Source organism: Leopardus geoffroyi, chromosome C2 (assembly GCF_018350155.1).
Source record: "Leopardus geoffroyi isolate Oge1 chromosome C2, O.geoffroyi_Oge1_pat1.0, whole genome shotgun sequence".
Classification (NCBI taxonomy): Eukaryota; Metazoa; Chordata; class Mammalia; order Carnivora; family Felidae; genus Leopardus; species Leopardus geoffroyi.
In genome coordinates this window covers 25,635,856-25,662,023 of record NC_059333.1, presented here as the reverse complement: position 1 = coordinate 25,662,023, position 26,168 = coordinate 25,635,856, and the positions used below count along the sequence as shown (strand labels likewise).

Genomic DNA, 26,168 nt, shown 5'->3' with positions numbered 1-26,168 from the left:
TTAACAGCGGCAGGGTTAGCAATTCTCAAACTACTTGTGTTCTAAGCTTGAACAAATCCATAAATATTTTGTGGATGGTAGGAACAGGTTTCTCATTATTGGAGATGAGCTAGAATGGATCTTGTGGCAATCTATTTTCATTGGAGCTGCCACTTTGAGTTCATATTTATAGGTATATGGCTGTATCTACTGAGAGGGTCTAGGAGCTCGACACACCAGCAGTAGCAAGGAGCACACAAGACCTTGATTTGTAAAATGTAGAAGAAACTAAAATTACCTAAACAGAACTGGGGTTTCTTAGAAAGTTTGATTTGAGGACTAGGGGGGAAGAAGCACAAAATGAACCTGGAACATCTTATTTTGCAGAAAGTAAAGAAATTCTCAAAGAATGGACATACATCAAGGCCAACGCGGGGGCAAGCTTACAGGGTTTCACCAAATATGAGGACTTTCTATAAAATAACTTGCCGTAATAAAAAATATCAAAGACAAGAAAGACATAAAGATAGCAAGCCTGGCAGAAAGTCTATTCCAGATTGAAAAAGATGAAAGTGTTATAGTAACTAAATGCAGTGCATTATCCTGGATTGGTTCTTGGGTGGCAAACAGACAAACAAACTAAGAAGGTTATAAAGGGCATATTTAGGACAGTAGACAAAAATGAACACATATTATAGATTAGATAGTGGTATTGCATTAATGTTAAATGTCCATGACTTTCTGTGATTATGTAGGAAAATATCCTTGTTCTTAGTAAACATACAGAGTAAAGGGGCACAGTGTCTAATACACTATAAAGAGATTCAGAAAATAAATATTTATCCAGATTGGAGAGAATGAAAGAATATTTCTCCAGATTGGAGAGAAAGATAAGAAAGTTTTCATTGCATAAAATGTAAGCAATTGATGAATCTCAGTGAAGGCACATAAGAGTTCTCTGTGCTAGTATTTGCAATTTTTGTTTGTGTTTGAAATTATAGCACTATAAAAAGTTTAGAAAATAAATATGCTGAATGTCTCCTGGGCAAGAATCAGACTCTGGACCTTTTCTGCACAGGAACAGCAGGACAATAAAATTTTTATTGCACATTTATGTAATTCACAGTACGCAAAAGTATTGCATCATCTTACTTTTGTCCTGATAATCACTCTAGGGGGTGGGCATCCTTAGGAACCCCCTGTGGGTGAGGATACCTAAACGGAGATACCAAGTCACATGAAGTCAGTAGCGTAAGTAGGATCAAAATTCTATCCTCTGGTTTAAAGTCAACCTTCCTTTTAAGGCACAGTAAAGTTGGTCCATACTCTCCAAATCTCTGTTTTAAGGTTGGAAAAGAAGACAAGTCGGTGACAGAGAAAAAGAACAGGCATAAGGAAGCTTAATGACATCCAGGAACACTGTGGCTGATAGATGGGAATAGGAGTGTGGACTGTGGTAGACAGAGAAGAGCTGTCCAATTAAACCATTTAACCACCTGCAGATTAAAACGCCTGGACCAGGTTTACATTTTTTGGGAAAGAAGAAATAATACAACTGAATGGGTAAGGAGAGCAAAATGCAAGGTTGGTGAGGATGAGTTTGAATTCATCACAATTCTGTTACAGTTTACACTTGTTTGCTTGGGTTCCGATTGAAGCTGTGTGAAAAGACATTTTATGTCCTATATAACTAAACATGCGTTTATAGTAGACCAAACTGCTTTTCTATTTCGTTTGAATATTTGTGGTTTAAAAAGCTATGATATTGGTATCATTGACCTACAACAAGTACATGTGTAAGGTAGATAAATGAAAGATGCCACTAATATTACTGTAAGCCTGGTTGACGTTTAGAAAGCATATGTTCTGCAAGAACATCAAACGGACTAATTTACCAAATCCAAGGTTAATATGGGAGGTTGCTAACTTAATAAGACCCATCTTTGTGCAATAGAAAACAATGAATCTGTAGGTAAAGATACCTTTCGCTTGTAAATTGGGATATAGGTAACCCACCTGTGGCATCTGAAGGTATAGGTTATGTACAGGTAAAAGTTAAATTCATGTTTAGCAGGGGATGGGAAAATATTGACTGCTATGGACATTTTTTTGTGGTGTGGCTGAAAACAGATTAAAATATTATTATCAAGAAGCAGCAGAGTAACGAAGGTGCAGTTTAGCTATGGGACAGGCTGTAGTTTACTCATCTAGATACAGGGTGTGATGCATAGAATAGAGAGCTTGGATGTAGATGGGCAGTAACTTGGGTAGTCCTTTTGGAGCCCAGGTGATTAGTCCAGCTCTGGCTATGGGTCCTTATTTCAGATTCCTCGGGTTCTGAGTTCAAGTTTGCCCTCACACTGGTCCAATGGGATCAATCCTTTAATACTCTGCTCCCCGCCCCCGTCTCCCAAACAACTATCATAACCTGCATCTGACAATTTGTCTCCATCCATCAAAGAACTTTCACTATCTGGGTTGGTAGGGAGTTAGTCTTTTGATCTGATTATAGCTATATCTTACATTCCTGAGCACACATACTTCATTTCTCAGAGATTCTGGACACTGACCACAGAGGCTTATTCTAATCCTCACAACTCAGGCCATTCTCTGGAGGTTCCTTTTACTCAATTAAGGTCAGTAAATTACCTTAGGATCAGGGCTTATGAATCTTCTATGAGGAAGCTACCTTTTACTTGGGCCTAATTCAGAAGTGTCAGAATAAGACTGCCTAAGAAGGTGCCTTCTTTCAGGCAGAAGCAGAGAATTAACACGTTCTTGGGCCCAAGAATAGTTCTTTTCTCCTCCTTTTCTCCCCGTCCCTCCACTCTCTCTGTTTTTTCCCTGTGGCACTGCTTTGGAAATGGCTGCTTCTAGAAGGAGAAGGCAGATCCTAGAATTCAACATGTATTTTGTCATACTACATAACAAAAAAAGAGTTAGATACGGTTGATATTGTTTCTAAGATTCAGTTATGGGTAGCATCAAACTAGATGTGACTTGAGAAGGAAATATTTTTATTCTAAGTCACAACAAAGTCCTTACCCATGAATTTCTAGAACACAGTTTATTAGTCACTTAAGGGCTATTTGAACGTGCTTTTTTTTTTTTTTTTGATACTGACAATTTCTGGCGCTATTGGCCTGATTGAACGATAACCAGCACAATTTATGCATTAAATACGAATTTCATGCCTTTAAAAGTGCTTACCTTGTGTAGGTATGAATTTCAATTTTCATGTATGTAGGAAACATAATGCTTGATGCAAGTATCTAATGAAGAATTGATTTTTAATTTAGCGTTCTCTATGTTTATATATGATTTTAATGGGAAAAATGGTACTATATAATGTCAGAATGGCAGGAACATTTCCCTGAGGGGATGATTTTGTGAGGCTGCAGGAAATGGCATGCAGAGTGTCTGCTGTGGTCATCTCATCTGGGAGAAGCCACTGTGATGTCACACTCACCCATACACACAGTGGGCGGCCGACACCAGCCAGTCGTCGCTGACGAGAGATGCACCACAGAGCAGTTGGCCGTTGTAATAAAGGGCGACGACCCAGGGCCAGGCTCCTTCTTTGGCATTATTTCCTCCAACAATCTTTGGGCTGACTCGTGGAGTCACTAGTTTTTTCCCACATGCTATTAAAATAAATGAAGAAATAAAATAAATGAAGACATAAAATAAGTGAATTAAAATAAATCTATTTTATTTTGGTGGATTTCCTTTGCTTACGAAAATTTAGTGGATCACTACAAAATAGTGATAGACCAACTCCATTCGGAATTTTAAATGGAAGGCATGAAGGAAGAAAACATGACAAAATATTTACTTACGTTTTTGGTTACATTGTAACAGAATCAGTGAATCCTGTAAACACTGTTTACTGTAATAGAAGAACAATTATATTTCAGAAAGTGTGCACCTAACATTTTAAAACAAAGTATAGTGTATCTATTTTAATCTTATTATCTTATTTTTTTAGTAGAATTAACCTTCAGATGTAAGTAGGTTATATGAAATGTGGGGACGCTGACATGCACAGCAGGAAAATCCTCAGTTTAAAGTCAAATAGAACGGAGTTCGAGCCCTTAACTCTCTACTACTTACATTTTGTGATTTTGGATAAGTTGTTTAGTGTCCCTGCGATTCAGTTTTGTCATCCATAAAATGGGAGCAATAGTAGTTACTTTGTTGGAGTTTTGTGAGAAGTTAAATAAACTGGAGTTATTGTGCCATACACACAATGAACATTCAATAAATGATAGTTATTGTTAGTTTGCTTGAACCAACCTTGGATATCATCATTCTATAATACAGAACATGTCTCAGTATTGCTAATCAGGCAACTATAAATGCCTCGCATTGTGTGTGAGGCTGTGTATCTCATTCAGAAAATTCACTGATTGATGAATCACAGGCCCTGCTTTCAAGCGAGATAAACATATAAACAGCAAAATATAAGACGAAGTATAGGCATAAATACTTTAAAAACTCACTATCTGTTTAAATACTTGGATACCAACTTTTTTCAAAGCCAAGAATTCTATGTTAAACAAAAATTTAAACAAAGGAAAAGAGTTAAAAAATGTGTTATACCTATTGACCACTAGAGATCAGTATAATACAAGGCATTAAAGTACTTTCCCACACTGTTTCCTGATTCTGCCAGGGCAGATAGTGGTCACATTGAAACAAGCACATACACACATATATAACTTTAATAATTTCTATTTATATATTTAGCTACATATGTTGTGCATATTAGTTAGGTGTTTGAAATTTCATGTAAAAACAAAACAAAAACACAAAGCAAGACCCAAGATTTGTATGCGATCACAAGTACAATCAAAGCAATTCAGTGTTTCTGGAACATACGTGATAAGGCTTATTTGAAAGCACGTGCATTCATACTGTCCAATTGACATATCACTTAGAATAGAAGGTAACTTCAATTGAAATAAAAGAAAATATACTTATATTTTATTAATAAGCAATGTGGATGTGATGTGGGAAACCAAGGCAGAAGGAAATGGTAGATAAAATAAATTTCCTTATAACCTGCAGCCTATTGACAAATGCTTGAGGCAGGGGAGGACAACATTTCTCCAGGAACTCCCTAATATCTTAATGTTAATGCTTTGCTAGAGACTGACAACAGCTAGGCCTCCATATAAAAGTCCTTTTGGAAACTCCTCATTGCCTTTACTTCCCCCAGCTCCCAAGTATATAATCAGTCACCCTTCACAATCCTGGGGAAGCTCTTCCTGCTCATGGGTCCTGTCCCCATCCTTTTATAAAATTACTGTTTTGCCCCAAAGAAGGTCTTAAGAATTTTTTCTTGGTCGTGGGCTCCGAACCACCCCCTCCCCACCAAATCCACAACCACATCACATGCATGTATATCCATCTAAATATGGGTATATCAATATATAGTCATAATGAACTCCCCTTCTATTATATACTCATCTTTGGGAGAAAAGCAGTTTCTAGAATGCTTTCCAACATACTTTCAAGTTCATCCAAACTCTTTCTATATCTATAGTACTCATCAGTGAAAATCCATATTCAAAATGGTTCAGCATTCTTAGATATTAAAGATGCCTAATACTCTGTGGTATGGACAAAACTGATGAAATTCTTTTTAGCAAGCATAGAAAAGCTTAAATAAACTTTTAAAATAAAAAGTAACTATTAAATTAACCAGAAAATGGACCTGAACTTTGCCCCTCATTCTCCATGCATTTCAGCCAAACTTTTCATGCATAAACACACACATGCAGTTTCTCAGTGTAGAGGAATAAATGCCTTAGTCTCTGGTCAGAATGAGCAGTGACTCCACACTTTGCCCAGGTATATTTAGAGAGACTGGAGGGAAACAGAATTATTGTCCCGGCCTTTGGTCCTGGAATCAGAGCTAGGTCAGCCCTCTGGACAGGAAGAAAGACGAGGGCAGGATCCTATGTCTTTCTCTCAGCCCCATTAGTTGAGGGGCTATTGTGATATAAATGGATGGGTTTATATCTAATGTATTGACAAAATAAATGTTTCTCTCCCATATATGCCCATCAACATCGTCTTTTTTCTCGTCGATTGGCTATGCTTTCTCTTTCTTTCTCCTTTCTAGAACTGCTATTTATTTATTTTTTTTCTTTTTAGTTTTTTTTTCTTTTTTTTATTATTTGAGAGAGAGAGAGGGAGAGAGAGAGAAAGAGAAAGAGAGAGAACAGGGAAGGGGCAGAGAGAGGAAGACAGAGGATCTAAAGCTGGCTCTGCTCTGTCAGCACAGAGCCCAACCTGGGACTTGAACCCACAAACCCAAAATCATGACCTGAGCCAAAGTCAGAGGCTCAACAAACTGAGGCACCCAAGCGCCCCTTCCAGAATTGTTATTTAAAGTGAGCTGTTGACTTTGGCAATTTAGAAGATTGCAAGGTAGAGTGGAAAATCGAGGAATGTGGGGTTGCCTATGGATTTGTGAGCACGTCCAGGTCATGCTTTAGTTTCCTAGGCCTTAGAGTAGAGTAATACTAAGCATATATATGATAACATAAGCATACGTACAATAACATAGCATATGTAAAATAACATAGCACGCATACAATAACATAAGCATACACACAATAGGGACATCAATGATACCGTCATTTTGTTGATAAGCATGGAATAACAGACTTCTGCTCTGAAACATGCACATAATTGAGATGAATTTTTAAAAATATTTTTTCCTGGGGCGCCTGGGTGGTGCAGTCGGTTAAGCGTCCGACTTCAGCCAGGTCACGATCTCGCGGTCCGTGAGTTCGAGCCCCGCATCAGGCTCTGGGCTGATGGCTCAGAGCCTGGAGCCTGTTTCCGAGATTCTGTGTCTCCCTCTCTCTCTGCCCCTCCCCCGTTCATGCTCTTCTCTCTCTGTCCCAAAAATGAATAAACGTTGAAAAAAAAAAAAAGACCAAGGCTGCTTGGTATTCTAAAAAAAATATATATATATATATTTTTTCCTTTGTTCTTTTTCTTATCCTTAAAGTCTATAAGATATAAACAAAAGAAATTTTCGGTGTACAAATTGCTTTTGATCTACAATGCTAATGTAAATTTAAACATGCTTATAGAAGGAAATCTAGAAATCTGCTTTCTCATTTGAAAATGCTTTGCTTCACCCCTTATGAGACTAATAATATCAGTCAAGGCCCAGCAAACATTCATATAAAACATTCAATTGCAAAGTCCTTGGTACTGAAAATACTCCTTTATCAATTTGTTTTACTGGTTGAGCTCACAGATATAACGTTTCATGAATAGCTGAATAATTACATAATTTCATTTTTTACCATTAAGTATGTTATACAAAAAAAAAACTGCAAGCTAATGTACCAGCAATGACATCTTAAATCTTTGTCTGTAGTTATGGCTTCTTCTTGAAGTTACTCTCTTCCTACCTGCAGCTGGTCTTTAATGGAACTTTAAAATTCAAAAGCCAATCTCAACCAAAAAAAATATCATGAATGCCTAAACAGGAGAAATGACATAATTTAAGATAAAATAGACGTTTGAATACAGGAAGGAGGTTGCTTTTTAAACAGTAGTAAAAATTATAAAAATGAACCTAACTTAAAACTTTTTTTAATGTTTATTTATTTTTGAGAGAGAAAGAGAGAGAGACAGAGAAAGAGAGAGAGAGAGAGAATGAGCAGGGAAGGGGCAGAGAGAGAGAGAGAGACAGACAGACAGACAGACAGAATCCAAGTGGGATTCAGGCTCCAAGCTGACAGCATAGAGCCTGACAGGGGGCTCAAACCCACAGACTGTGAGATCATGACCTGAGCCGAAGTCGGATGCTTAAGCTACTGAGCCATCCAGGAGCCCCAAAATAACCTAATTTTAAAGAGCATAAGAGAATATGCAGGCACAACTAGAAGTCAAGACTCCTTCCCTCAATATTCATGTTCTATTTGCTAAATACCATGACTTTCGCCCCTCTCTTCTCTTTTCTTGATAACTAATTTGTGTCACCCTTTTTAGTCTGACTAACATTGGACCAATTTATCCCAACTCTCAGAATTTTTTTCTTTGGGATTTACTTGTTACTGAATTTGAAGGTAAGGATAGAAAGGGTATAGAAGTAAACTTATTGAATCTCTATGTGCTGCACAATTTTATATGCAATATCTCATTTGACTGCCTTACCATATACATGAGGGTTAGATGATGTTATCAAGTAGGATCAGTTAGGTAGTATTTGAGATTACCTGAATAATACAAAAATTAAATAACTTTTAAGATTATATGGCTAGTATGTGGTGGCATTAAAATCTGATTAGTTTTAAAATCTATCTTCTTTCCAGTCCATGTACAAATTAGTCCAAGAACAGATTTTGGGACCCACCTTGGTGTTAGTATTAAGCTGCCATTGGGGGCTGTGTTTAATTTTACAAATGGTCCACTTCCAGTAGAGAAGATTGGCATCGATGAGTTTCCACTCCTAGGGAAAAACACATAGAGACAAAACAAAAACACAAAGAACCAAAACCTTAATTTATAGTTATTTATTGCTGTGGACATTGAAAGAAATGATGGGATTCCATACAAAAAAAGATGAACACTTTAATATAACCCTTCAAAAGTTTTGCTGTCTAAAAGATGGTACAAATCAGAATCATCCATAATAACATAAAACGTAATTTAAGTTTTTGTGTAATCCCTCTAGTTCTTGTTTTCATGCTCATATATTATTTAACAAAGTTAAAATTCAGTGCATGTATCACCTGAGTATCTGATTTTTTCATTTGACTCTTCTATGTTCAATAAATTCCATAATGATCAATTTTAATAACAACCTCATAGAATTGCTGCACCATAATTTATTAAACTTTTTTCCTGTTGAGGGTAATCCATCTTTTTAAAAATGCATGTTGCCTGAGAACAACCTAGAAAAAGAATGTCTTCAGTGTTTACTTTTCCAAATGTTGCTTTGTTCTCGGTATCTCATTCAATTTAAAGTCTAACAAGCCCTAATTTAAAGCCAGAAGCTACGTGATGGCTCTAAAAAGGGAGTCTGTAGCCTGGTCCTCTAACTCTAAACTCATGGGCCAGCATGAGATGGAGAAAGAGACATTCTGCATGTAACAAAGACATTAAATTTCTAGTCTTTCTTATCCCTGAAAACATGTTATATCCACGCTCTCCACTGTGAAACTTAACTGAAGATTTCTCTCAATCATCCTGACCCTCTTCCGTAGGCTTAGCTGGAAACATTTAGCTTCTTACTTCCTAATCTTTTTTTCCTGACTTTTATTTATTCCAGATTTTAATCCTCATAAAAAATACGCTTTTTGATTGGAAACATCCTGATTCCTGCTAACTTCTGCCAGTTGGCAAGGAGAGGATGCAGTTCTTATCTTTTGGAATAACATGAAGTTTCCACCAACTGCATCTTCAAAAGAAGGTCCAATGTCTTGCCTAGACAGTCCCCAACACTGGCCCTTTTCTGTCTGTGTGTAGGGAATTTCCAAGGGAACACCCATGACTGTTGTGATCAATAAGAAGAAAAGAGGTTGAGAGTGTTTCCTATCTCTTTCAGATGGGACAGCATCTTAAAAAAAACTGAAAGTGTTTGTTTCGTACCTTTCATCCACTGAACAGAGAACCGGAACAATGGAGCCTGTATTTAATGTCCCAGAATTCAGCATGTTGCACTTTAACTTTATAAACAGATAAAAGTAACTCTAGCACACAAATCAATGACTATTCATTTAATAATACCCGAAATGAATTTGCCAAAGGGAGAATAAGTGCTGTTACTGTTATTGTTAAAGATTAAGATATTCCCTCTAGAGAAGCAGAAGCATCATCTTATTTAAGTATTTGTGTAAAATGTATTTGTTATAGTTCAGAAAAACCGAATAGGCATAAGGACTTCACAACAGGCAGGGGTGTAGAGGTCAGAAATGCTCTGCTCAGGAAGGACAATAATGCAAAAACATTATATTTAAGGACTCCCATATTTAGAGAAGACAGAGTGTGCATCAAAACAGATCTTAGAGGACTTTGAATCTACCATTGTTGCAGCTTTTTGGTAGAATTCATCACACCAGTCTTGGCTTTTCAGACTATCAAGGAATACCTATCCAATTTGAAGAGGCTCTCATTGAGTTGACTTTGCTTGAGGCTTCAGAAACATCCTTAGTATTGGTTGATTGTGCTCATCTTTGCTGCAAGGGTGGGTCTTAGTTACTCTCTGTTCTCTCTTTTAGACTTATCTCTTCTTTTATTGTTTTTGGTCATATTGCCAGTGTCCTTATTCTGCTGAATTCCTACATGTGTTGGACATTCTTCTAGGTAGTTTTATATGTTCCTGACTCTCCATGACCAAGGATTTCCAAAGTATGTTCTCCAGGCAAGCAGCAGAGAATATATTAGAAATGCAAATTGCCTAGCTCCACTCCAGACCTACCGACACAGAAACTCTGGAAGTAGGGTCCAGCATCTATGTGTTAACATACCTTTCAGGTGATTTTGACACTTGGAAGTCAGGGACCCCCTGTCAAAGCCAAATATAATATCTATTTTTACTTGTTCAGGGGGTCTGCTTTTTAGCTTCTGAAATGATTTCTCGTTATTTGATAGGCAATTCATTTTAAGGCACTGATGAAATTAATTCGTATTTCAGGACCCACAAAATGGAGCCCACTGCAGTGGCCCAGTCCACTTCACAAATCTCAACCTGTCAGCCCACACTGAGGAATGGCCTCATTGTCAAGAAACCCTAATATACACCAATCACAATCTTCCAACTCAGCTTCTGCCGGCTTGCTTTACCCTAAAATAAGACCTGCTAGGGTTAAGAGGAAATCCTGATCTCCTAGCCAGTCATGCCCCGTTGCCTCTTCTAACAGTCCGTAAAACTCTCTCTCCCCCAGATCACTCAGGAAGTCTGCTCTACTGCTTGTGAGACACTGCACTCCCGCAATCAGTGGATCGTTTTCCCTTCAATAAAGGACATCAAACTCAATACTAAATTGTTTTAGTTTTGCCATTTGACCATATTCATAACTATGTGGGGGAACATCCTCAAGGGTAATTCATTAAAAATACATCTCAGAGACGTGGGTTTAACACTTTTCCATTTTTTCTACCTGTTTTTCTTCCATCCCTTAACTCTCTCTCTTTTTAATTAAGTAAGCTGTACAAACCACTCACGACCCTGAGAGCAAGAGTTGCATGTAATCTTAACGACTGAGCTAGCCAGGTGCCCCGACTAGCTCTTTTAATACAGACCCCGAGAAGATGCATTAGTATCTCTGGAACTTCAAAACAAAATTTGGACATAATTCTTTTTCTTTTTCTTTTTTTCCTTTTTTAAAAATTCGGACATAATTAAAGTGAAAAAGTATTGAGGTGTTATTTATAAATCAGTTTTTTTAAATCTGGTGTCTATTTATTACACATTTACAACTGGCATTAAACTGTGATGGGATTGGCAGGTAAATTTTTAAGCCTATTCTAGGAGAAAAAAAGACTAGAGGCAAAGCTTTCAAGAATATCTAGTGAATGCCAATTCTTCTACTCTTGGAGTCTCAAATGCAGTCCCACAGTGATGTTTTCACTATCTGGCAGAGGAAAAAATAAAGATTATGCGTGCATATTGAAAATAAAAAAAACAGACACACAGTTTATATTCTGAGATCGTCTTCTCTATATTTTCACTCTCAAAGTTACATGAGGAAACAGACTGCAATTAATACTACAGACATATTGTTTGGAATACAGAATATAGAATAGAATATATTAAATGCTATACATAATATATATAGATATATAGTATATAAATGCTATATATAGTAAATGTAGTCTATATAGTATATAGAATATATTACAAGCTATAATATAAAATAATTAAAATGCTCTTTTGGAAAAAAAATTATAAAGTATTAACATTATTAATTTTTTGTCGCTCATACTGATGTCAGCAGCCTGAAGTGCTATATAGAGGCTATCCGTTCATACAACTTTCCAGGTGTCATTGCTGGATGTTAGAATTTGGAATTTAATTTGAGAGTGACTACTTGTGCTTCAAATCCTGCCAAATTCAACTCAACCTTTTCTGGACTGAACACAATTTATTCCAGCTTGTATTCACAGTACACAGAAGATAAACCGCAGAGAAGGTTTACAACAAACTATTTATTATTTTAAGAAATGATGGAGATAATAAAAATATATTAATAATGTTCTTGGCAAAATAACAGGCTAGCAGCCTTTTATTATCACATTTATTTTCGAAAAGCAAAATCTCGTAACAGCGAAAAATTGAATTGTTGAGAGAGAATAAATTATATTAAGTTCTGCAGTTAAAGCATGTCACTGAGTCTCTCCCTGCCTCGGTTTCCTTTTCTTGCAACAAAACTAGCTTTTAATTTTTAGAGAGGAACTCTGGCAAGATTATGACTGGGGTTTGCATTTTTTAAATCCTGAAAATTTTAGCTCTGCAGATTTAGATAACTCTACCCACACATTTGCACAGCTGTCTGAAATCTGTACAAATTTGGTATCACATAGAAACATGCCCATATAGCATTACCTTGTTGACATGCTAATGCCTCCTGACTACCTATTTCTAAACCTTTATTACCATTTTTATAGGTTATGCATCCTGAAAGGGCTCCCCTGGCTTCAGGAAAACCTTATTCTATGTGAGAAAAGAAGCATACAAATGCAACCCACCATCATTATTTTTAAGGTCATATATGGAGTATAAAAATATACTCGGAGATGAATTCTAGGGAGAAAAGGAAGGATATCCTGGGGCGTCTCGTACAGTATTAAATCTTCTGTGTCTCTTCTCAGGCCTGCTTGGGTTTCCCCTCTTTTGTCTTGCTCCTCAGACTGTATTTGCTGTGATAAGAATTCCTCCCTGAAGCAGAAGCTTAGGTAGGGATGTTTGAAGCTTTTGGACACACTAAGCTAGAAAGAATAATAACAAATGTTGCAAATACTGCAGCCAGGCACTGTAGCTCATTTCACACCCCAAAAGGTTTAAGTAATGAATGGAGCCAGGTGGGATTAGTTTGAAAAGGGTTTTAGAGAAGGATGGACCTTCTTTTTTTCAGATTGGAGGGAAAGAAGGGGATTGATTTGGCAGGACAGAAGGTGAGGAGAGCACTTTAATAGGCAGGGGAAGGGCGAATGAAAGGAGTTTGAGGCAAAGGATGGCAAAGCATCCTACTAGAAAAGTCAGGACATACAGGCGGTTAGGTAAATAGAGTGGCTGAACTGGACACACTTCAACTACAATTGCTTATTTCTTATCACGTTTATAGTAACACATGTAGGCACTTCCCTAGAACTATGGTAGCTCTTAGCAAACAGGTAACCTGAATTATTTTTAGATTTTCTGACCTCGACTCCTAACATTTTGTGGTATGCAGAAGGAAAAAAAATGCCACTAGGAAAAATTATCTTCACCTAATCAATTTCCTCCTCTGTGCAAGCTGCTGTATTAAGAACAAGAGAGAAATTGATGGGTCAGCCTGGTAGCTGTTCTACATTATCCTACAAATGTAATGGTATTAGAAAGGAAACAAGGTCCCGGCATTTGGTACATCAAATGCGGCTGAGAGAAATAATACTTAGAGGAGATTGTCAGAGACAGGATCCTCATGGTTAACATCTTGGAGAATGTGGTCTTACCCCTTTGTAGTAAATCCTTGACTCATTCCTAACTTTATTTTCTTAGGTGCCATTGGAGTTTGTTTATTTTTCAGGAAGAAGAGTATGACATTCACCTCTACATTTACTATGAAGTTTTCTCTGTGCACATATTTTTTCAAAGCATTACTACCTTATAAGGACATGCATGCAAACTTTCCTTTAGAATTTAATGTCAGGAGAAATGTGTCTTCTCTATGGAACTGGTAGTATTTATCTTATCTCATAATTAAAGTGATGCCCTTATTGATGTTTTCCTTTTTTTTTTTTTTTTTTTTTTTTTGCGTAGGTTTCCAGGAATCTCAGACACAAATATTAGTAATTATGTTGATCCTGTATGTTTTATAGATTTGCCTCCTTATTTCTTCAGACCTTATTTTCATTTACTATTCTATTAATGTTACTATACATACTCTGTTACAAATCACCTCAGATTGTTTTGAAAAGGTAAGGGTATAAAGAAAAAAAGAGAATGGAAGACAATAAAGGAGAAAAGAAGGAAGGGAATAGGAAAGTGAGAAAGGAAGCAAAAAATAAGGAAGAATGAAAATAAGGACAGGAGGGAGAAGGAAAAAATATTTCTATTTTTTAAATTTTTTAAATGTTTATTTATTTTTGAGAGAGAGAGAGAGAGAATGAGCGAGGGAGGGGCAGAGAGAGAGGGAGACACAGATCTGAAGCAGACTCCAGGCTCCGAGCTGTCAGCACATAGCCTGACGTGGGGCTCAAACCCACGAACTATATCATGACCTGAGCCGAAGTTGGATGCTTAACTGACTGAGCCACCCAAGTGTCCATCTTATCCATTTTTTAAGTTTATTTATTTATTTTTGAGAGAGAGAGACAGAGAGACAGAGAGGGCAAGTGGGGGAGGGGCAGAGAGAGATGGAGAGAATCCTGCTCTGTTGTCCGTGATAAGAAGTTTGTAGGTAGGAAGGAAATAATTACATACTAACTTTTACTAATCTTTAATTGAAGTTTAATATTTCCTTCTTATATAAATGTAAATGACTAATTGCAACACTGATAGCAACACCTATAATTTTGTCACCAAAACGAACATTGCAGTTGCTGCATACACCTAAAAATATCATTTATGCTAATTTTTTATCTTACAATAATCATTAGAACCACCAACATATCTTATTGAATACTCCATAAAGAAATACATATTACCATATCACATTTATAACATTTTGGTAATTATTTTTCAAGGTGGTTGTTATTTTCCTTTCTAATCACGTGTATTTTATTTTATTACACTTAAATATATGAATCTAAGAAGAGGTTGGTAAGTTTCAGCAGACCACCAAAAGTGTTCATGACACACAAAAGAAGGATATGAAAGCCTTCCCTGGAGTGCGGTTCTCAAACTTGGCATCAGAATCACCTGAAGGCCTGGTTCAAACACAGACTGCCGACACTACTCTGGACTTGCCTCTGGGTAGGACTCAGGTGGGGCACTCAGGTGGTGCATTTCCACGCTTGCATCCCAGGCTTTGCAGATGCTGCTAGTTTGATCTTAAAAACACACACGTGAAAGCCATGGACCTAAACCCTCCTGATTCCAAACATCTGGGAAAAAGACCAGGTGATTCTAACGTATAGCCAGGTTTGAGAGCTGCTGAGCCAGCCCTTGGATTACAAGTTACTGGTATGCTTGCTTTCAGTCCCTCGCCCATAGCAGACAGAATTTCCTAACCACTGTGCTTTTCATAACCTAGTAATATGAATCTTGGAAAGTTGTAAATTTACTATGCATTGGTATAATTATTTTCTCTTTACCTGTTTTTAGTTAATTCATTTCTAGTTTGAAATAGGAAGAACAGGGGCACCCGGGTGGCTCAGTCGGTTGAGCGTCCGACTTCAGCCAGGTCATGATCTCATGGTTCATGAGTTCGAGCCCCGCGTCGGGCTCTGTGCTGACAGCCTGGAGTCTGTTTCAGATTCTGGGTCTCCCTCTCTCTCTCCCCATTCCCCACTCACACTCTGTCTCTCTCTCTCAAAAAAAGAATAAACATTAAAAAAAAAACAAAATAGGAAGAATATGAGAGTTACAGTTTGTATATCAGGCAAATGATGAACTTTTTAGGTTGGTCAATTAAACTAAGTAAAATAATTTTTTTCCCACCATCTTTCCCATAACCTGCCCTCCCCATACCATCCCACCTAGGAAAATAGATAAGAATACTTTTGGTGTTGAATTTGCAAATTAAAAATAACAGAAAATAGTATTTAATTATTTCTGTATAAAGTTAGCAAATAAAAAGGAAATCATTTAAAGTAGAAAGTAGTAGTTACATTTTTTCTACTGATTCCCATATCTTATCTTTGTTGTTGTTTTATGTTAAGGCTTTTTCCACGTAGTTGAGAATTTGAGGACAATGACTGGAAACATGGGCAAGAACAGGAATATTTTTTTGCCTACCAATTTTTAAAACTAATATGAAACACTGGTTCTATATTTTCTATGTTTCAGTTTTCTAAGACCCAGTGTCAAATTGTGGATACAAATTTGTGGTGGTACTTACACAGGATATTAAATCATTATGCTCCGTTTATTTGGAAGGCTTATTAAAACAATATTCCCTCCCCATCCCACCCCCAACATTTTCAAAACCCCTCTGAAATGGAAGACCTTGCAATAATTCCATTTCTTATTTTGGATTTGAGAATGAGAGGCTCAACATGAGGTTTCTGACATTTGAATTGAGGGCATCTTGCACAGGACTATTGTGGGATTTAAAAATTACCAGCAACTCCTCACAAGCAGGCTAAGAGGGGTATGTATAACCACCTCTATTTTAAGACATTAGCCTTTCCTAAATTCTGCAAAGCTGCACAGACCTGATGACTTCTAGTTTTTAATGGCTTAGTGGGGCAAGTCAACCACATAGTTCATTTATTGGGTTAGTAACGAGGTAGTGTGCTTTCCTAGGAAATGTTTTAAAAATCAATACTCTCAGTTTCTTTAACATTTATTCTTTCATCAGTGTAAAATGTTTTCTTTCATACTTTGATCAGAGACATGAAAGTGTTATTTAAAGTACTTTTTTACTTACGCATGCTATAAATGGCAGGGAATGAAAATGCTTCATTTAAAAGAAGGAAGGCTGATGAAATCCACCTCATATGATTTACTAGAATCTTTGGGGAATTGCATTTTGTACCCTATCTGCATAAATAATCTTGAGAGACCACAGTGCTTTTTTTAATAAATTGACTCCTAAATTACTTTCCACTGTACCAAACACATCATTTTAAAGTCACTAAGTTCTCTTTCGGGTACCATGCGCCAGTCTAGACACATTCTCATTAAGGCTATAACTTTCGTTCAATTACTAGGGCACTGTGGAGACTATTTGATAAGTGCAGGCCCAAAGATTAAAGTCTTTGAAGAGATTACCTGACTCATTTCTGAAGAAAGCAAGTGCCTGACCTTCATCAAAAATATTGTATCTAAGGCAATGGGATGTACTATTTGCTTTCTACACACTAAAAAGTCTAGTTCTTTGTCCCTGTCTCCTGCTGGAAGGGCTGTGATTCATAGGAAATGAGGTCAGTGAACTAGACAGTAAAATCTGGCTGGGAGAAAAACATGTAAATAGATAGTATACAGTTGTGTGGAATTGGCTGTCATCCACTCAGCTCAAGCCATTTTCTAGAAAGCCTTCCTTGACATTCCCAAATTGAGTGGTTCTCTAATAGCATATTGCATTTATCACGTTATATTGTCATTATCTACTTACGTGTCGATCCCCAACATATCTGAAGTAAAAACCATGTTTTACTCATCCATGGAACAGACACAACATTGTTGCTAACGCTTCAATTTCTGATCCAGGAGTAATTAAAATAATACATTTATATTAACAACTGTTAAAAAGTAATAAGATATATGTTCCCTTTCCAACACATTCTCTCGTGCAATTGCAGGAATCAGTATTGTGCTATCCCTCAACATATTTCACTTAAATTTTAAAAACTTCTGTCAAAGAGGATGTTGATCCTTTGGTCTTTGTAAATGATTCATCTTGAACCCATATATCTCCCTGGAAACTATTTTAGTTAAGATTCACAACCAGAATGAAAACACACTCCTGTGTCTATAACCATATAATGATGCTTGGCTAGATGGTGAATTGGAACACAAGCTCCTGTGCATTGAGAGCTCCATCATCTAGATCATTTGGATTTGTCACTTGTGGAAATAAGGTCAAGTTACCAATCTCCTTAGCTTAATCTTTACTAAATTCCTGAGTCTATAAAAGTGTTCCTAAGAATTACTGACAACTTCAGTAGTGACAGCAAACAACTTCTTCGGGCCTCACCTGTATGAACTCACTGTTGAACTAAAATCAGAATTAAAGTAGGAATCTGGAATCAATGCCACTTACCCAGTGCTTTACTTGAAGTGGGAATAAATCAACAACTGTCAGTTTCAGTGTTCTGTTGAGTCTTCATCAAAAAACATTATTCCCTCTACAGCCTACCCTCCTCCAAGACCCCCTATGTCTCAAAGCCTCCCATTTTGAAAAAGTTTTTGTTAGAATACAGGCTATGATGTATTATAAAAACGATAATATATATAAAGTGCAGGAAGCTTCTGATTAATGCACATAAATCAAATTGATGATTATTTACATAATGGGCGACAAATCACATCCTCCCTTTGCTCGTTGTAGGAATTGTCTTCCTGATAAGGCTGACATCACTTGAATGAGGCTTGAAACTGGGGAGTTCGCAATCTTAATGACAGCATTTTAGGAGGTAAAGGGAGTTGAAAACTCTCAATTCAAACTGCAAGAAATTATGGGGTGTATCTGATACCCTGAGTAGGACCTCACACATTTTCCTATGGTAAAATCTGGCTATGTGGTGGTTAGATGCTAGCCTGGCATTAGTATACAATGTAACTCTCCCAGTCAACTAGAAATGAAACAGCTCTTACAGATCACACCAAGACCTAATCACTCATTAATGTTATTCTTGTGGAAAATATGTCTTGGGCTAAAAAAATAAACATTTTGAAATAAATTTTGAAAACCTGTGTATCGCATGAAGACTATATGATTATTAATCAACTAAGGAGGAGTCCCCTTATAAAGAAAGCACTCAATTACTTTTGATTTTGAGGAGCTAGGAATAGCTGGGATAATTGCCAAATGCTGAGGGTATGTGTGGATGTGGACTTAAATTATTTTTAATTTTATACAAAATTCCCCAGTTCAGGACAGAATAAAATGATAATGAGTTATAGTTGGGCAACTTTGGGCATTTAGATAGGTAGGTATTTCTATATTTATATGCACACATATATTTATATATAATGAATAATTTATTACTTCAAATGTTTATTTAGTACCTATATTTGGAGACAATGATAAGTTTGGGTGTTAGCAATGAAGTAATGGATAAAATAGGCATACTTCCTACATTTAGATTTTATAGTTTAATATGATAAAACAAAGTGGTAAATAATATAGTGCTACCAATGACCAAATAACCATGTGTAATCTAAAATGGTTAAATCTCCCAAATTATGATTTGGTAAATCACAAGTACCAATGGATCACAATGCTGAATTAGAGTCGACTATACAACTAAAAAGAAGCAAATTATTGCTACTGTTCCTTTCTATTTTAAACCTCATTACTTTTGAGATTACGGGAAGGTAAAAAATGAAATTGTATATTTGATGCAACATGTTATGACAAACTGAAAGTATAATAAATTTTAGTTGAGTCATTGATATGGAATTGTCATTTGCACTACAATTCTTGAAAAAGTCTTGAAACTTTGCATGTCTTTTCTCACAATAATTATACTGTTACAGATTTTCCAAAGGAACTATTGTAGAAATTGTTATAGCTATTTGCTATAGAAAGATATAGCAAAAGCATGTTCTCTAGGGACCTTTGTGATCAGTTATATATATTATGATATAGCACAAAATAGAATATTTTATTTTCTTAAAAATGATAGTCTATAGAAATTTAATGACATGAGAAATGCTCATGTGTAAGTATGCTACAAAACAGAATAGTATAATAATTTGTATGATTTTATAATACAGTATTTCTATATACTTATATTTATATCATATTTATAAAAAGGATGTTAAGTGGTTATTTTTGAGCATAGCATTAATCAATATTTTTATTTTCTTCTTTTTGCTAACATGTATTTTCTGAATTCATAACTTCCATAAATTTTAAATGTCTTAATAAACCCAGTTTCATACCAATAAGAAAGTTCAAGACTTGCTTAAAACAGAGCTGAGTAGAATTACTTACCCTAATCCCAGCAACTGACAGACATCATTTGAAATCTGTGTGGTCCAATTGTCAGCACAAGCTTCATGCCATGTGCTCAGGATTCTGAACTGCACCAAACCATTGTTGTTCCTGGTGCCATTGAAAAGACGCACTAAAGAAATTAGATCACACACAGGGTCATTTTGACCTAAGTTGTTAAAAATAAATGATGGGTTGTAAACTACATGTGCAATGTTCTTACTGTTTAGAGTTTAGAGATTGTAATTTTTTTAAAGAGTGTGTTAGAGGGCGCCTGAGTGGCTCAGTCCATTGAGCGTCCGATTTCAGCTCAGGTAACGATCTCACAGTTCTAAGCTGGATCCGTGTGTAGGGCTCTCTGCTGTCAGTGCTGGGCTTGCTTCAAATCCTCTGTCCCCCCACTCCCGCTCTGTCCCTCCCCCACTCACGTGCACTCTTTCTCTCTCTCTCTCAAAAATGAATAAACATTTAAAAAAGAGGATGTTAGAAAGCTTAAGTTGAAAAATATAAATGTGATAGACTTTACATTGCTCTTTTCACATAACTACAAAAATGAAAAAGGCAGAGAGATATGGAAGTTTAGTGCATATCAAAATAGAAAATAAATGGAAAATAATATTTATTGTGAGGAGTATGTCTCACAAGCTTGGTCTCTCAAACAAGGACGATTCAAGTTCATAGGCACTTTTTTTCCTACTTCTTTCTCTAGAGGCTATTTTCTTTGGCCTTGTTCTTACGCTATTTGGTTTCCATCTCTTCCCCACCATCTTACAAGCATTTTGGATACAGTATAGATGCTATTAGTGGCTAGGTAGGGACTGGGCCAAGCTAAGCTAGTTTATCAAACAGGTAAAACATCAGAAACAATAGTTTTACCCACAATGGGTAAATTTCATGTTATTGTTTACATTTTTCCCCCTATTCTGAGAAAAGCAAGAGCGTTGTTAGAATTAGACAGACTTAGGTTGAAAATGCAACTCTAGCCCCTACTATGTATGTGATCTTTGACAACCACTTAACTTCTCCAAACCCGTTTTCTCATGGCTAAAAAGAGCTAATTCTTCTTCTGTTAAGATTGTTTTGCAGCAATCAGATATAGTGCATGGCATGTAATAAGCAGCACTAAGTATCTGCTTAGAAATAAAAGCAAGATATAGTGAAAGTAGCCACAACTCATTATAGAGGTTCAGAAGCAGATGAGACTAAAGACTCAACTAAGCAGGAGGAGAAGTAGATACTGAAGAACCAAGAATGCAAAGGAGCAAGTGTAACATAGTCAGTTATAAGTAAACATGAGGGTGCCTCCATATGCAGGCAAAGGAGTATCATAGTCAATATGGGCGGTGCTAGAGGGCCTGGTGTGGGCCATTGTCTCCCAGTACTACTTTATGCTTCCTACCTGAATATGGGTTGTCCTAGACTTAAAGTTACTAAATGTAGTCAAATTTAAATAAATAAACTAACAATAAACAGGGGTCTGCTTGTTAATTTTTCTCCTAACCAGAGTGGCATCCAAGGTGCGGAAGTCACAAGGGGAATGATGATACACAAAAGGAACAAAACACGTCCTGATAAATACATTTCTGATCTTTCTTTTACATTTGGAGGATCCAAGTGTAGAGGCTAAAGTGATGAGTGTTTTCTTAAAATCAAAACATACCGCAATGTGCTTCATCTGAGCCATCCTTACAGTGTAGATGACCGTCACAGAGGTTCACCAGTGGAATACATTCTCCATTCTTACACTGAAAATGGTCTTCCTTGCAGGGCTCTATGGGGAAAGAATATTAACATATAGGATAAAAAGGTGACAAATAGATGATCCTGTAATATCCATCCCATTTCTGCCTCTTTACACATCAACCTTTTACTACAGTGCATTGTTGACCTCGATCTAATATCAAGTGAGACTATATACACTTAGTTGCTCAGAACGCCTCCACAATAGTAGTGTCAAAGCCAGAGATGTGGCTTGAGGAAAGGGTGGCTAAAACCTTAGACATCTTCTTTATTTTTGTTTTAATTTTTCTTCATACTTCTTTATTTTTGAGAGAGAGAGAGAGAGAGAGAGACAGAATGTGAGCAGGGGAGGAGCAGTGAGAGAGAGGGAGGCACGGAGTCTGAAGCAGGCTCCAGGCTCTGAGCTGTCAGCACAGAGCCTGACACAGGGCTCGAACTCACAAACTGTGAGATCATGACCTGAGCTGAAGTCAGACACTTAACCAACTGAGCCACCCAGGCACCCCTAGGCATCTTCTTTACAGCAGAGCACAGAGCAGTTCCAAGGGATGGCTGAGAGGTCTAGGATATACCCCTCCCTCATAAACTCTGTTAGTTTCTCTTCAATAAACTCCTCCTCCCATATAAATATTCAAGCCTCAACCTTTGGAATGTTACACAAGCATAGAAGATCTGTTGATTTCGCCCTCCAAATGATACATCCAAACCTACATGATTTAAAAATGTGTGGGGCGCCTGGGTGGCTCAGTAGGTTAAGCATCTGACTTCAGCTCAGGTCACGATCTCACGGTCCGTGAGTTCGAGCCCTGCGTTGGGCTCTGGGCTGATGGCTCAGAGCCTGGAGTCTGCTTCCGATTCTGTGTCTCCCTCTCTCTCTGCCCCTCCCCCGTTCATGCTCTGTCTCTCTCTGTCTCAAAAATAAATAAACATTAAAAAAATTTTTTTTTTAAATGTGAAAGTTGCCTTTTGGTGGGACCAAAGTTGGATGAGGCTGGATACTGAGTTCAATTAAATCATGAGTCAGGTGGGGAAAAGTAGTCACAAAGACATGGAAACTCTGCAATAACAGTCGTTTGAAAGGAACTTAAAGATGGGGCCCCAAACAAGTAAATCAGGATTGGAATTGGGAGAATATAATTTGCATGTGAAGAAATAGAAGGAAAATGAAGAAACTGGACAGGGAAGAAACTGAATGGATCTGCAGGCAGTTGGTGGTTTCCAGGATTTGGGTCATGCAAAAATAGGCCAACTGGAAATATTGTTTGAAGAAAGTGGTGCTGCTGTTTCCTGGACCTGTTTGTTTGATCTTACAGGGTTTTGCCCTGGGTGACTCCTCATGTCACAGGGAGAGAGGGGTTTGCTCCCTCAATGTTTTGTAATTATGGCTTAGGAGGGATAGCTACATGGCAGTACTAGGACCCTGTTGAGGCCACATGAGATTTGACTTCCCTGAGAAGGGAGATTATAGTGGCTGGGTATGGAGAGGCTTAATGTTTCTTCCCCTACATTGTGTATGGATAAGCATAATGGGGAAGCAAAAGCACTTGATAAAATCAAGGAAGAGGGAAACCTGTATTTTGAAAGCTATTATGAATATTAATTATAAATGATTATATTATTTTCAAGGAGCCACAATTCATGTTAAAGTAGGTTCAAAACTGAATTGTATTAATCTCCGTAGAGACTTTTTCAATTTATGATGACCACATGTAATAGTACTTGAAAGGAATCATTCCTGTTGTTTTAGAATCTAGGTTGTAGCCCCAAATCTGAGAGTACTGATAAATATTGTTACACTCTAAATAGAAGTACTAAATATATCCATACTACACTTAACTAAAAAATAGATCAAAATTGGTCTAGCAACTATTAACACCCATCACCTATTTCCAGCTCTATTTTTATATAAAAGAAGATTAAAGTTTTTTTTCTAAAAGAAGACTGTGTAATGTTCCTTGAAGAAGAGTGGGAGAAGGGAATATGGTGCCATCCAGCGCACCAGCTGAGGAATGCTCCAAGGCAACCATTCATATTGAGTTGACTTAAAGGGAGAAGGCCATCCTATCACTTTCAGCCTGAAATTTTTTCAGCCTAAAGAATCACAAGGACCAGTGTTTCCATGGGATTAACGCAGGGACTTTCAGATTTTTTTTTCCAACAGATGTGTGTTTCTGTGTGCTTGTGTGTGTGTAACTGAACACAATTATTTAGTTCTATTCTATTCTAAATTTTATTCTATTCCATTTTATTCCATTCCATAGTAAGAAATGTTTATCGAAACCAAATAAATTGATTTCATGATCCACTTTTTGAAAACAATCAGACTAAACTGAAGTATAGTGAATGACTTCACAGAAGACTGTGACTTTAGTTTCTTAAGGTTTGTGGGCATATAACTGTATAATTAAAGACCTGTGTTCTCTTCCTATGTAATGAATTCAAAGTCAGAAAGTTAGGCTGGAGCATCTCTTGATGGTAATTAGGGGCCAGGAGAGAGAGTGGCAGTGGAAAGAACCTACATTTTCTCCATGCGAGAAAAGTGTGTAAGTTTTTTTTGTTTGTTTGTTTTTTTTAATCAGTGGACACTGGACAATGTAATGGAGGGACAGCTGCCTTACAGGACAAGCAGGCTCAACACAAAGAAGTGGAGTGATGGAATCTGAGGTGGGTTAGGAGCTCAGCAGGGCTAGAGATTGGCTAGGAAGAGTACCACCCATACCTACAGTGCAGTAGGCCTGGGGAAGGGGGGTGGGAGAGGAATGCTCCGAAGAACTCACAGTTCTGTTCTACAAAAGAGCTAGCTAGCATTTGGCCAGGAGCCACTGTAGGCCAAAAGAAAAATACAGTGATGGTAGATTTTTCTTGCTTGCCTTTCCTCTGACACTACAGCTATAGGAAAATGAAAGGGAAAGAAAGTGAAAAATGAGTCAAAGGCAATATTTCTACCTCCTCTACCTTAAGTTATTAGGTTAGGTTATTAGTTTACAGAGTTGGGAGGTAAAAGAAACTTTGAACTAGATGATATTAAAGTTTGGATGCTGTATTTGACAGTATATCTTAATATCTAAAAGTGAATCTTAATTAACCAGTTAAGAAAAGTTAACACCTAAAATAACTGGAAAAGTGAAGAGATCTGTCTGAAATATCCAGGGGCCAAAAGAGAGATTTGAAATAAAGTAGGTGGAGAAAAAGAAAACGTTTTCTGTTTACACTCTTGTTAAATCCATTCTTTAAATTGAATATATAGTTTACTAGCTACAATATCTATATGCTTTGTTTGTTCATCTTTACATGCCCAGGGCTTGATCCAGTGCCTGGCACATCTGATAAAGTGAATTAATTTATGTCAAATGAGTGATATGCCTCAAAGATCAGTATGAACCCCAGTAATAGAGTTGACACAATATAAAGCAATCTTTAAAAGTACAATTCAAAAAATACATTTTTAAATTGGGCAGTTGATCTTCTAATGGTAACTCTATTGAAATGTAAAATAGGAATTGATTCCATGAATTACCAAGATAAAATATACTTGTTTGTTTTTGAATGGTGGCTAAAACATAAGCTCTGGAATCTTATGACCTTGGTTTGATCCGCAGTGTAGCTATTTTCTTTATGTTTATTTTTAACCTTGAGCAAATAAGTTAATCTTTCTGAACCTTAGTTTCTTTGACTGTCCAATGGGAATAAACAATATTATGTCTTAGGTATGTTATGAGATTCAGTTTAAAAAAAAAGAAATTTAGTATACCAATATGAATATATTGAATGCTCAAGGAATAATATTAACAGCAAAAAGAGTAACACTTAGAAAGCATCCCTTTCACTAACTTTCAGATAACCATATAAACAACAAGAAATCATACCTACTCTCTTTCTCTGGGTATCTTAAAACAACAATTTTGTACTTTGTTTTGAACTTTGAAGAATTCTATACTTTGCAACCCAAATCTAAGTTCCATTAATAAGAAATATTTTAAGGAAGACATGGCTGGTCTAGTTGTTTCTGTAAATCTTTACCCCATGAGAGAAGTACGTTACATACATCAACCATAATACTATTAAGGATGTTCTTGTAAATGTAATTATCAATTTGTTTCACAAACACGTATTTTTTAACCAGATTAGTGAGATGATAAATGGGCGAAGACAATTATATATTCTACAAGCAAGCGTTAATATTTTAACTGACTTTATATTTTATCTATTATTGATTTTCCTTTACAAAGCAGGAAGGCTTAAAACTATGTATACATGTGTTTGTATTTGTATATTCTATTTTAAATCTATGCTTTGATACATATTATATTTATTTAAAAAGTTGACAGCCTAATTACATATCCCTTATTAAATACCTTAATATAGAAGGGTAGTCAGCATGAGTTATTTTAAAATTATCTCATTACTTTGTTTTCATAGCTTATTAAAATCATTATGTAAAAATTG

The 26,168-nt window shown here is 36.6% G+C and overlaps 1 protein-coding gene across 1 annotated transcript in view; it reads right to left on the bottom strand.

The window, feature by feature from the left end:
* TMPRSS15 (transmembrane serine protease 15) overlaps positions 1 to 26,168 on the bottom strand; it is a 121,976-nt gene that overhangs the window by 16,502 nt on the left and 79,306 nt on the right. Inside the window, exons 18-22 of the mRNA XM_045501593.1 lie at positions 21,643 to 21,753; positions 19,983 to 20,115; positions 8,366 to 8,461; positions 3,819 to 3,868; positions 3,449 to 3,623 (exon numbers count right to left, since the gene is read on the bottom strand). Of these exons, the coding sequence (XP_045357549.1) occupies positions 3,449 to 3,623; positions 3,819 to 3,868; positions 8,366 to 8,461; positions 19,983 to 20,115; positions 21,643 to 21,753 (565 nt within the window). The remainder of the gene's footprint in view (positions 1 to 3,448; positions 3,624 to 3,818; positions 3,869 to 8,365; positions 8,462 to 19,982; positions 20,116 to 21,642; positions 21,754 to 26,168) is intronic.